The sequence below is a fragment of the Stigmatopora nigra genome, chromosome 17 (assembly GCF_051989575.1).
Source record: "Stigmatopora nigra isolate UIUO_SnigA chromosome 17, RoL_Snig_1.1, whole genome shotgun sequence".
Classification (NCBI taxonomy): domain Eukaryota; kingdom Metazoa; phylum Chordata; class Actinopteri; order Syngnathiformes; family Syngnathidae; genus Stigmatopora; species Stigmatopora nigra.
The window spans coordinates 8,395,870-8,407,500 of record NC_135524.1 but is presented as its reverse complement, the minus strand read 5'-3'; the positions used below and the strand labels follow the sequence as shown (position 1 = coordinate 8,407,500).

At 40.6% G+C, this 11,631-nt stretch overlaps 1 protein-coding gene across 1 annotated transcript in view; it reads left to right on the top strand.

Moving 5' to 3' along the window:
- The first annotated feature begins 381 nt into the window (after window positions 1–381).
- The window catches only part of nsmfa (NMDA receptor synaptonuclear signaling and neuronal migration factor a), a 28,580-nt gene continuing 17,330 nt past the window's right edge, over window positions 382–11,631 (top strand). Inside the window, 3 exon segments of the mRNA XM_077738095.1 lie at window positions 382–690; window positions 10,403–10,464; window positions 10,688–11,563. Coding sequence (XP_077594221.1) covers window positions 620–690; window positions 10,403–10,464; window positions 10,688–11,563 — 1,009 coding nt within the window. The 5' untranslated portion in view covers window positions 382–619.

Genomic DNA, 11,631 nt, shown 5'->3' with positions numbered 1-11,631 from the left:
AAAAAGCTTAAAAGACAGACATGGCTTTTCCCCTTTGCACATATAACAATGAAATGGCTATAAAAAAAAGAACGTTAAATCCTTGAAAAGTGGATCTTGGAAGAACAAAGTTGTAGCTATAGATTAGATTCTGGCCGCAGTTTGACTCTCTGCTGCACAGATCAATGTAATTATTTTCTATAAAGGGGGGATTTTGTAAGCATATCAAGCAATCAAATCATACGCCATCTGCCATAATGATACATAACACACTAAAGCTCCAGGTCCACATATTGCATGGTTTCCTTTAGGGAATGCCACTACTTGTGTCCATCACATGCCACCTTCAAAAGCCCCCTCCCCTCACTGATCCTGCTGCTGCTGATGCTGTGATGATCTCTCTCTTTCTCAGTCTCTGTTGGTGCACCTCTACGTCAATGAGGCTGAGCAAAGAGCGAGGAAGAATCCACGCGTGTATTTCCACGCGGAGACTTGCGCACGTGCTCCCTTTCTATTTTTTGCTTGCGGATTTCCTCTTTGTCGCAGTCCTCTATTCAGCCGCAATACCGAGAGTGTGTTTTGTTGTGTTTCTAAGTAGTGGGCATGATCTGTTTTCCCTCTGCGTCGTTTCCATGCCAGCATGGGAACTGCCGTGTCCAAAAGGAGGAATTTGAGAAACGACGCGATATCATCCGTGGCCACAAAAGTTAGGTGAGTCAAAGCTGGCTCGGCTTAATTTCCTTTAATGTGTGTGTGTATGTTGGAAGTGAAGTTTATCTTCTGATGAGCTGACATGTCTGAGCTTGTCCCGTCTGAAATGACGCACTGAATTCCTACGTGTCGGGAGTCCAATGCAGGACCGTCGTGGGCTAGAGTCCCCTTGTGTTTGTGAATGAAGCGTTACTGTGTCATGAAGTGCTCATAAATAGTGATGTAAGGCTCAGCGCTGCAAAACAGCATGACTTTACAATTTTTCATCTTGGTGGGAGGGATGTGCACTTTATATAAAAAGCATCACAATCAGTAGTGAATCAATAAATGAAGTCAGGTGCAGTTTAAACAAAAAAGCATCACTATCAGTGAATCAATTAATGAAGTCATTGACTATCAGACTTTGGCAGGAGTTCATACAGATTAGTCTGGGGAGTCCATATGAGTTAATGTGAATGTTCTGTGTGGAAACACACATCAAATATAGAGGGAGGATCCCTCTTCCCTGGTGTGTTGTGATTCCAATTCTATCAATGAATGACCTTGACTCCGCATCACACATGTGGGCCGATTTTGTGTTACGTCATCCACCTCCCTCTCCTTCCTCCCTTTTTTTCTCCATCGTATTTTAACCTCGCTCATCCTTGTTTGCATGCAGGGCTGCGTTTGTATGTATGCCACCTTGAGAAGAGATGTGCTTCTCATACAAATTGGCCAGTTAGGAAGGTGGTTGGGGAAACGGGGTGTTTCTATTCCGCCGCTGGACCTGTTTAACCCATTGAGTAACAGAGTAGGTTGTATTATAACTCCTATATGAATGTATCTATTCCTATTTTACAGACCCTCCCCCCGAAACGTGATATCTGCTCACTGCTCGTATAGTATGATGTGTACCTAAAACATCGCAAAACCCAAATAATCATTTTTTTTCCATCCCATTTACTCCTCAAACTTGCTGTCTGTCGCAGTACCATAATGAAACTCAGAGCGGCACCCAGGGCCCACGAGGCATTAAGGCGGACAGAACATTTGGGTTACATAAAATATTCTCTTATTTTTGTTTGGAACAGAAAATTGGTGAGAAAGGACTGGTTTAGTATAACGCCTGTGAGCAAAGCATAACCTATTTTCTTGGCTTGGTCAAGTTTGATTTGCGGCTTTAAAAGACGTAGCCTGTGAGGTTGTGTTAGGCATCTGTGATCGGGACAGTATTTGACTTGGAAGCTCAAGCTAAAGGGAGTTTTTTGGTGTCTCTGGATGAGCTGTGGTTAAAAAAAAGCTTTTTTTTTGGTTTACTGCCGTAGTTGAAGAAAAAACTGCCAGAAAATTCGACAAGGGATGTGGCTTTCCTTTTCAACATACAAGGTTGTTTCTCTATTAGAGTCTGGCAGCTGGGCGAGTTTCAGGATTCTTCCTAATTAGTCATTTGGCTACAGATCAAAGCACGAACATTGTTTTTTTGGGGTCCTTAGACAAGACGTTGAACCAGAAATTTCTCCCAGTGGCTCTAGCAGTGCCCTTCATGGTGTTAGCTCTGTTTGGTGTATGAATGTGCATGAAAGGGGGAACGTGAGCCTCTGCAAAGCAGTTTTTGCACTCTGGTCTATGTTAAGCGCTATCTAAGTGCTCTTCATTTACGAGAAGTCGAGTTGTTGTACTTTGTCGGTCGGTACGGGGTGAGCACTTGAATGTTATGCTTAGACCTTCAATCAAAGAGGATTAAGTAGTCTGAGTAAGGATTTTTGGAATATGCAAAGACTCCAGCATAACCAAAAGTCATTTTAGGATAGATTTGGGTAGGCAAGGCCAGTAGTTTTCTTTAAAAAGAAACCAACTGTTTATCTCTTTGTCTACATTCATGAATTGGACAAATGAAAACGTTGGTAAGCTGTTGTATCTTTAGACTTTTTGTAAAGTGTAAAGAAGAAGCATGATTTAGTTATGTCATCTGCATCTGTTTTCAGCATTTATATGAAATATGACAACACTTTTTTAAGGTTTTCAGTCTACCAAAAAATTCCTAAGTCCATTTTGAGTAAAATGTTTACATGTGTATATTGAAGATAACAGTTTCTTTTCTTGTAGCATATATTTGCATGGCTACTTGTTGCTTTGCAGAATTTATAGAGTTTAATCTCAATGGCTCCAATGACGTAATTTGTATACGAGACATTGTCATTTTCTGGACAGAAAAATGTATTATTACTGGTAGGAATTTTAATTGAATCTACTCTGGCATTGCAACGTCATTTATAGGTAGGCCTGCATTTCCAAAAAAAAACCTTTATTTTTACCCATTGAAGTTAGTAACTTTTTATAACTGTACCAACTGACAATGACAATCCAATGGCAAGAAAGCAAATAACCAATTTACATTAAATAACCACACAGCAAATAACAAATTTACATCAAATAACCACATAACTTTAGCTTCAGTACAAATGGTGGAGAATGACAATATTCACAGGCAGATATTCCTTATCCTTTTTTTAGAACCAACGAATATAGTCTCATGTTTTTACAAAGTAGAGTACTATTATTCATTCATTCATTTTCTGAACCGCTTAACCTCACAAGGGTCACGGAGGGGTGCTTGAACCTATCCCAGCCGTCTTCTGGCACCTGGTGATGGACACCCTCGATTGGTGTCCAGCCAATCATAGGGCATTAATACTATTACTATACTATTTTGGGTTTTTTTTTCTAATGAAATTCATAGATACATTCCATTTCTATACGAAATTTAATTTTACATATTAGTGTTTTGTAGTACAACCCCTGTCTTGACATAGAATTAACTCAGGGGTGGCCAAACCAGTCCTCAAAGGCTGCCGTGGGTGCAGGTTTTTGTTTCAACTGATCCAACACAGGCATTTTGACCAATGAGATTTTTGGAGAAAACAAGAAGCACCTGACTGTAATCCACTGATTGCACTTATAGGACACCAGATTGTCGAAATGGTGTTCTCTTAATGGCTTGGAATGAAAACCTGGACCCACTGCGGCCCTTTGTGGAATAGTTTGGCCACCCCTAATTTAACTGGTATCTGGAGGGACCACTGCACTATATAGAAGTTATATAGCATAGTTTGACAAATTCAAGGACACAACTTTTGTTCCCTATCAAATAGCCTGTTCCTAATTAAAGAATCTCATGCCATAAAAACCTCCTTTAAAGTATTCAGGCATGCAGCCCTTTTTAATTTTTGTACCTTATTAGTGCGATAAACCTTGGCTCCAGCTGATGGGAAATGCAATTCAATCACATTCAATATTTATTAGCTACCCACCAGCACATGACCCCATGAATGTAGAGGCTGGCATGCCAAAGTGCTTTTCGTCATATTTTAACACCACCGGGACGACCGCACACTCCTTTCCTCACTACATTCTTTTTAAAGGACAGACTCAAACTAAATTTGTATAGCAGTGTATTCTACACTGGTCTGGAATAAAGAGATTATTTGCCTTGTTCATGCACAACTCATGTTTGCTTATGTTGAAAACCATGATATTTAAAGTAATGTTTAGAGCAGGTGTGGCGAAGTCCGGTCCTCGAAAGCCCATATCCAGTTTGTTTTCCATGTCTCCCTCCACCGACACATCTGAATCAAATAATCGGGATCGGTATGAAGCTTCTGGACAGCTTGCTGATGAGTTGATCATTTGATTCAGGTGTGGTAGAGGAGAGAGATATGGAAAACAGACTGGCAAAGATGTCTTCATGCTTCTAGATGGGAACAAAACAGGTCAGTCGCTCGCCTCCAGCAGCTTATGAGACACGATAAGCCATGGAGAGCCTTCAATTGAGGCTTTCCAGTGCTGTCACATGGACTGCAAAAGCTTTGATGGCGCTCTCCTCAGCGCAGAGGAGGGAGGAAGCCTGACGCAGTCACGCCCAGAGCACGCCAGACAAGAGGTCAGCGCTGCAAGAGCGTGACTGATGAAAGGCTCCTTCACAAAGATGCAAATGAGCCTCAGTGTATCCACGATGGCCGACAGGTATGATTTATTTTGTTACGAGCCAGTCTACTCTAGTTACATAATCACCCCCTCCCGCAAAGAGACGATAATTAGATACTTTGACGCAAGCTGATTTTTACATCAATATGGGTGATTATATTTTTTGATTACTTATTCTTCGTATTGTCATGACTTGAGGACATTATTCTTTACGTCTGTCTTCCTATTGTTTGTAGAGCGACTGCAAATATAGCACTATAAAACATGCTGAATGATTCACTGACTTTTAATCTGTAGAGTGAAGTTTTATTCAAAATATTTGAAGGCAAGTTGAGCTTTTCCATCAGTTTTCTAGCTTTTAGCCCCAATACTTCTAACCTTAACCACTTGATGGTGTAGGGGTTCACTAGCCTGATTACATGTGGGCAGGCACACGCTCAATGGTGGCGGTATGATTGTGAGAGCATATGGTTGTCTGTCTCTTTGTGCCCTATGGCTGACTGGCGACCGGTCTAGGCCATATTCTGCCTTTTGCCCAAATTCAGCTGGGATAGGCTTACTGACAACGCAGCTAGGTTTTGGGTGCAACTTGAATCGTTCAATGTGAATAAAGAACCATTCATATACAGCAATACCTTGACTTACGAGAGGCCAAACCAACGAGAAATTTGAGATATGAGAAGAATTCCGAGATACGAGAAAAATTTGACATACGAGCATACGAACTGGCCGCTAGGTGGTGCTTTTTAAGATGTGCAGTGCTATTCATGATGAGAGCGAAGGGCTTCTTTCAATATGGATAAAGGAAAAGAAACTTCAAGAAAATTATTGGTGACAATGCAATTTTTTTATTATTGGCCTATTTGGATTTAAACAGGAATTATCTGGGTTCAAAACCACCCTTAAAAAAACGAATAGTCGTAGTTGTTTAGTCAATTCTCCTATCAGTCATCAAGTGTTGCTAAGATTTTAATCAGCTTCCACAGTGAGCGCTTTGGTTACAATTACACAATGTGGCTGAAAAAACAGACCACATAGTAGGCTTTTCAATAGGTTCTTGCATCTAAGCTGCACGTATTGGTTGGAAACCTAAGTGAATTAGTCCATCTGGGAGGATGAGGAGATTCAATCAAAAAGCGCCGAGAACAAGTCATCAGTTGGCTTGGCAGCCCATTGTTTACAGCGGCCAGACGCCTGGAGGGACATTAGGCCTAATGGTATTCAAACCATTGGGAACGCTGCCAGGAAGTTTTTTTAACCACTAGACTCCTGTCCTCTCAAGATATATGGTCGCTGTGTTAAATGGCACTGCGAATAGCCAGGAGACAATCAGATGTGAGTCGATAATAAGATGACTTAGTGCCCGTGGTGGCGTCATTCATCACAAATGTCCTTCTGTCTTTCTACCTGTCGATGTATATGATTAGCTGAGAAGCCCCCATGTAGTCCATTTGGATCAAGTACAGTACGTGTTTCTTTGTAGTTTATGGCATTCAATTTTACAACAGATGTGAAGACAGAAGGAGCGACATTTTGTTGTGTTATAAGAAGTGTGCCACAAAAATTATATTGAAGGCGGCACACGTAAATTAAAAAGCCTTCAGCAAGAATGGCTGCTCTGTGTTGAAAAATCCATATCAGCTCGTCTCTTACAATTGATAAATAAAAACAAAACATGGCATATAAGGTTCAGACTGGGAATAAAAAACCTTGGTCGTTCAATTGTATGTTGTTTGTATATTTTTCTAACTATTTTTTTAGTAATTCAAGATGCATATATCTACATTAGTAGGTGGATATTAAATAAAAATAACTTAAAATGATAAATATAGACATTAGAATAGTACAATGGTAGTTGTGAAATTAATTTGTACCAGAAGTGGTTTTGTAACTTGGATTGTTCGTTTTTAGAGATGCATCTTACATGTAAACCAACCATTCGAAGATCCCCATTACTGCCCCTGAAATGATATATATGGTACATAAATTTTGTCGGCAATATATGTAAAATGCAAAAGAAGCGGGAAAAAAGTAGAATTGTTTTAGCTTTTAAATTGAATAATAAATGCAAAGACATTTTTCCACTGGTATGGACGGGCCGGTGCACTGTAGAGGGTGGAGGTTTAGTAGCTGAGTAAACACGCACATAAACACACAACTTACAAATAATTTAAAATTTAATAATTAGGATTATTGTGACAAAATTGCAATATTATAACATTAAATGAATATTAGAAAAATAGTTTTGATGTTAGGAAATGAAAATCATGAAGTAATGGCTGAATGTCTTATTATAAAAAGTCAGTCATACTCATGATAACAAAGGTTTTTACTATTCCTAGATTAAATTCATAAAGACATTTACAATTTACAACATACAGTTGACAGCATAAAATTATAGGCCACGTTTTCTACTATTGTATGCAATCACTCCATTGCTTACAACTAATACTTTCCATTTGGAGTTCTCTGAATTCATTTCATTCCAAATTGACTGTAGTATACTTGGTTCTATTTCTCATTACCAACAAACCAAAGAATAATTTGTTATGATGGACGGATTGAGAAGTTCCTTTCTCAGTCTGTTTCATTCTCAATTTCCGGGCACATAATACATGATGGTGTCGAGTGTTTTGCACCCTTGTTTGCTGTTTACAATAAACCGAGCCTCTGAATAAAACAACACGAGAATGGCGCTTCAGAGGAACACCTGCTGATTAGTGCGGCTACCTATTAATCATGAAAGGCTTTGGAGAAGAGCCACTTATATATTACCAAACACTTGAATTATGTTTCTCCTCAAAGTTATTCTCCATAACCTGAGAACCAGGTATGTTAGTTTTGACCAAGACCTCTTGTGTAGTTCTGGGCTGATTCCTCACCTTTTTTAGGATCTTTGAGACACCACGAGGTGATATCTTGCGTGGAGCTTCACACCAATTGAGAATGACTGTCAAGTTTAGCTTCTTCCATTTTTTAATGATTGCTCCAACAGTGGATCTTTTTTCACCAAACTGCTTGGTAGTCCCATTGGAATATATGTCAGATTTTGGAAGCGTAACTTTTATCTGATCTGAAACCAAGAACAATATATACAATACAACAACATAAAAGTCAAGTGTTGCTGAGATTTTAATCCAAACTATGAAAAAAGTGGGATTTATCGTCTGTAAAATATGGTAGTTTTGCTAATCCATAGAATTTGGGTCATTTGGATCGTGAAATGTAAATGCAGACATTTCAAGCATTTTCTTCGAGTGTTTAATTACTATTCTGGAGGGAGTGAAACATCTTTAACTTCTCTTCCAGTCCCTGTAGCAAAACTTTTAATGTGTCTAAATGGATTCATTTTGACTTATTGTAGGCGTTCACTGTTGGTTCATATTTGAGCTTGATTTATTTAACCATGTAAAGCGTCTTTGTTCAATCACATTGTCCCTTGTGGAAGATGGAGGAGAAAGAAAGAGAGTGAGAGAAAAGATAACCAGGAGATTAAAGGACAGAACCCGTCAAATATGAATTTGCATTATGTTTGTGAGAGAAGGGATGGTTGACAACCTCATAGAATTGTTATAATAATTCTGAGGTAAAAGGGCGTTTCCATCTTTACATTTATTTTGGGTGGGGGGGGGGTATTTTGGCTTTTCAGCAGACTTATTAGTCACTCCGTACTTGCTGATCCAAGTTATTGCTCATTAGTCCTTTGCAAACAAATGGTCCGCTAAGGATGAGTAATCCTGGAAAGGCACTAAATACAAATCAACAGTTGTCTTTTACATTGAGGACCACAGTCTATAGCACAAAATCAGCTGACATTAATCCAGTTTTTTCTTCCACTGCATTAACTTTTTAGGCACTTACGTTAGAAGTTCATAGTGGCACGTTGCAGTTTCAATTTAAAGTGGTTAATGGGGTTTGTGAACTATAAAAAGCGCTTTGACTCTATTTTCCCACTTGCCTATTGATCATGCATGATCGGGAGAAACGTAGTGGTCAGCCGCAGCAGATGTTTTGTATTTTGGTCCCGACTAAATAAAGCTAACTAGACTTTTTTTTGTGTAAATACGGCCTTAGACAAGTTAACTAGGGTTGGGAATTGTCAGTGCTGAATGTTCTTTTCTCTTAGTGTTTCTGAAGGAATCTAAAGAATCGGGCCAAATGGCTATCCCACATTGAGTTTTAGATTTACTTTTTTTTTCTTTAATTTTTCCTTGCCTCGTGCAAGGTTAGGCGAGGAACATTGCTTTTGACCTGCTCCAAGTGTAAAGTGCCCTATCAACTCCTTTATAAGATTTCATATTGCTACATGCACTTTTATGCAGACTGTGCCATTCCAAAGGTTGTGAAACACTGTACCTGAGCAATAAAGATGATTATGATAAAGAATGGTAAATATAGATTTTCAAAAATCTTCACCTGAATTTGTAGTAAATCCACATCCAAATTGATCAGATCCTTCCTTGGCGATGCTCTAATCACAACATTTTATGGAAGCTGCTAAGTTTTCCAACAGGTATATAATTAGAGGAGAATTTTTCATTAGTTCCCAGTGGGAGTAATTAATATTAATATACTCAGAGTCATAGCCAGTTTTCTCATTTCCTTTTTTAATTCCCCATTACAATCACAGACTGTTGTTTGTCTATTAGTGTTTGTATTGCCGTTTTACATATCCCGCGAGTGAATGATGGTTCCTTCTGTTCTTTGTCTTTTGCTAGATAGAAGTGTCATCTCTTAAACTACAAGTACAAGACATTTCACACTTGGATAAATCTAAAGCTGAATTATTGGGACCTTTGCTAAAGTGACTGTGGAGAGCACACTTTTATCATCCTCTTTCCAGTTTCTTCTGTGAAGTATGCCCCAATATGAACCACCTTCATTTACACCTTTTTGCAGCAGTATAGCACAGTTTAGCTGTGCACTTTGACTCTAGCTGCACTATTGTTGTGATTGCCTGACAGAGATCTTGTTGGCATATGAAAAACAATAATCACAATACTGTTTACGGTGTAAAGGCAAAATAAGGATGTCTTTGCGGATATTGTTGATGTAGTTGCGGCTTTTTGTCATCTCTGTTGGAGAGTCGGCTACTGTTTGACCTCATGACAGACAGCTATAGCAATTCTACAACTCAAACTCATATATTCAGTATCTTGTTAAAGAAACAATTCCATATTGCTGAAGTACAATTGATGATTCTCCATCCTTCAGTTTGGATGACAAAGATCTAACAACTACACTAAGCCATACCTAAAAGACGGTGAAACAGATCTGAATTTGAGAGCTTTTAACTACCCTTTCAGGTTTAAGGGTAAAGTTTGAACTTCAGTACTTTTGGATGTAGGAGTAACTTAGAAAATGGTTTTGTGATGCTAAAAGATATTTCATTCACTTGTCTTGCCCACATATAGTCAAACGCATTTGACTCTTGTGGAAATGTGAAAAACGAAATATTTATCATCTCTCTCTGTAAACCGAGGTGACATTTTGAAACATCATCTCCCTAAATTTGTTCCCCCTACCCTCCTCCACGTTCTCTTTCGATGAGGCTGCCTGAAATACGCCGATAAACAGCCTAAACTTAATCTGTGGGCGGTCTGAGCCTACAAGGAGGACAATTAGGTGTATAATTTGGATTTGGCTTGTTCTTCTCTCTTCCTCTACCCTTTCTGTTTCCGGCGCCTCTCACCTAACCTTACAGCACCTCCATGAATTGATCACTTTATATGTGTATGTGTGTCCACAGAGCAGCACGAGCATTTGGGGAGTACCTGTCACATACACATCCTGACAACCGAAACGGATCAGGTCAGCCTTTGCCGTCCTGACTTCCGTCATTTTGTTTCCCATTGCCTTCATTATGCCATCCATAGAAATGCAAGGCTTCAATAGACTGCTTATTCCTTTTCGCAGACTTTTCCGATTATTCTTCGTCACACTCACTTTCTTTTCAGCGCCACGGGGTACTTGACCTGCATATATTGTGTTGGTGATTATATTAATGGTCTACTTTCCCTCATTAAACCCTTAGCTCATCTCCTGTGTGAAACCTTGGTGGATCCTGACCCTGAATCGCCTAACGAGACTGCGGGTCCCATCAACAATCGCCTTCGTTTCTGCACCGACAAGGACTCCAAAGATAACTCAGAGAACGTCATAGTGAAAACAAGTGTGGGTCTACAACATCAACGACCTTCATCCATCACCGTTTCCAGTAAGCCAGTGCGGCTATCCCTTGAACGCAGCTTCTCAGTGGAGGAGGACAAGCAAAAGGGCGTGGGGTGCACTCTGCAACCCGCTCGTGTCTACACTATCACCACCCAGCACGGCATGCTGATGAGTGGCAGCCGGGGTAGCAAGGAAAGCCTGGAACTCTGTGTCTTAAAGGAGAGGCCAGGGAGTGGAGGGTTGGGAACCAAAGGCTGTCAACCTTCCGCTTCCCCTTCCTCTTCCTCGTCGTCTCCGACCCAGTATCATCAAACCGGGGGCAATCGCGGCGCAGGCAACTATGGTGCCAGCCACCACCACCATGGCAACCACCACCACCACCACATGGGACCCTCAAGCAGCGCTGGGGCTTGTGGGGCAAGTGGAAGTGGCAACCAACAAGCTTCGAGCGTCTCGGGGTCTCATTCCCACCATACAGCACACCACCACTCCCACCACCACCATCAGCTGGCTCAGCCCCCTTTGCAGACTTCTGTCAGTGCCCACAACATCCGCAGCTGGGGAGACAGCAGTAAAGGAGAGGGGGAATGCAGCGGCCTGGCCTGCGACTCCTGCAGTACCGTTCCCTCTCGAAGCCAGGGCTCGCTGGACCTAGAAAGCGCGTCTCGAGAGCCAGGCAAGCAGAACCGACACCTAGAGAGGATGTGGAGTGTGGACCGAGTGACTGGGCTGGAGAGAGGTGAGGGGGAAGGTGACACACAGAAGAGAAGCACTAAAATAGAAATAATTCAGGAATTGGCTCAAAAA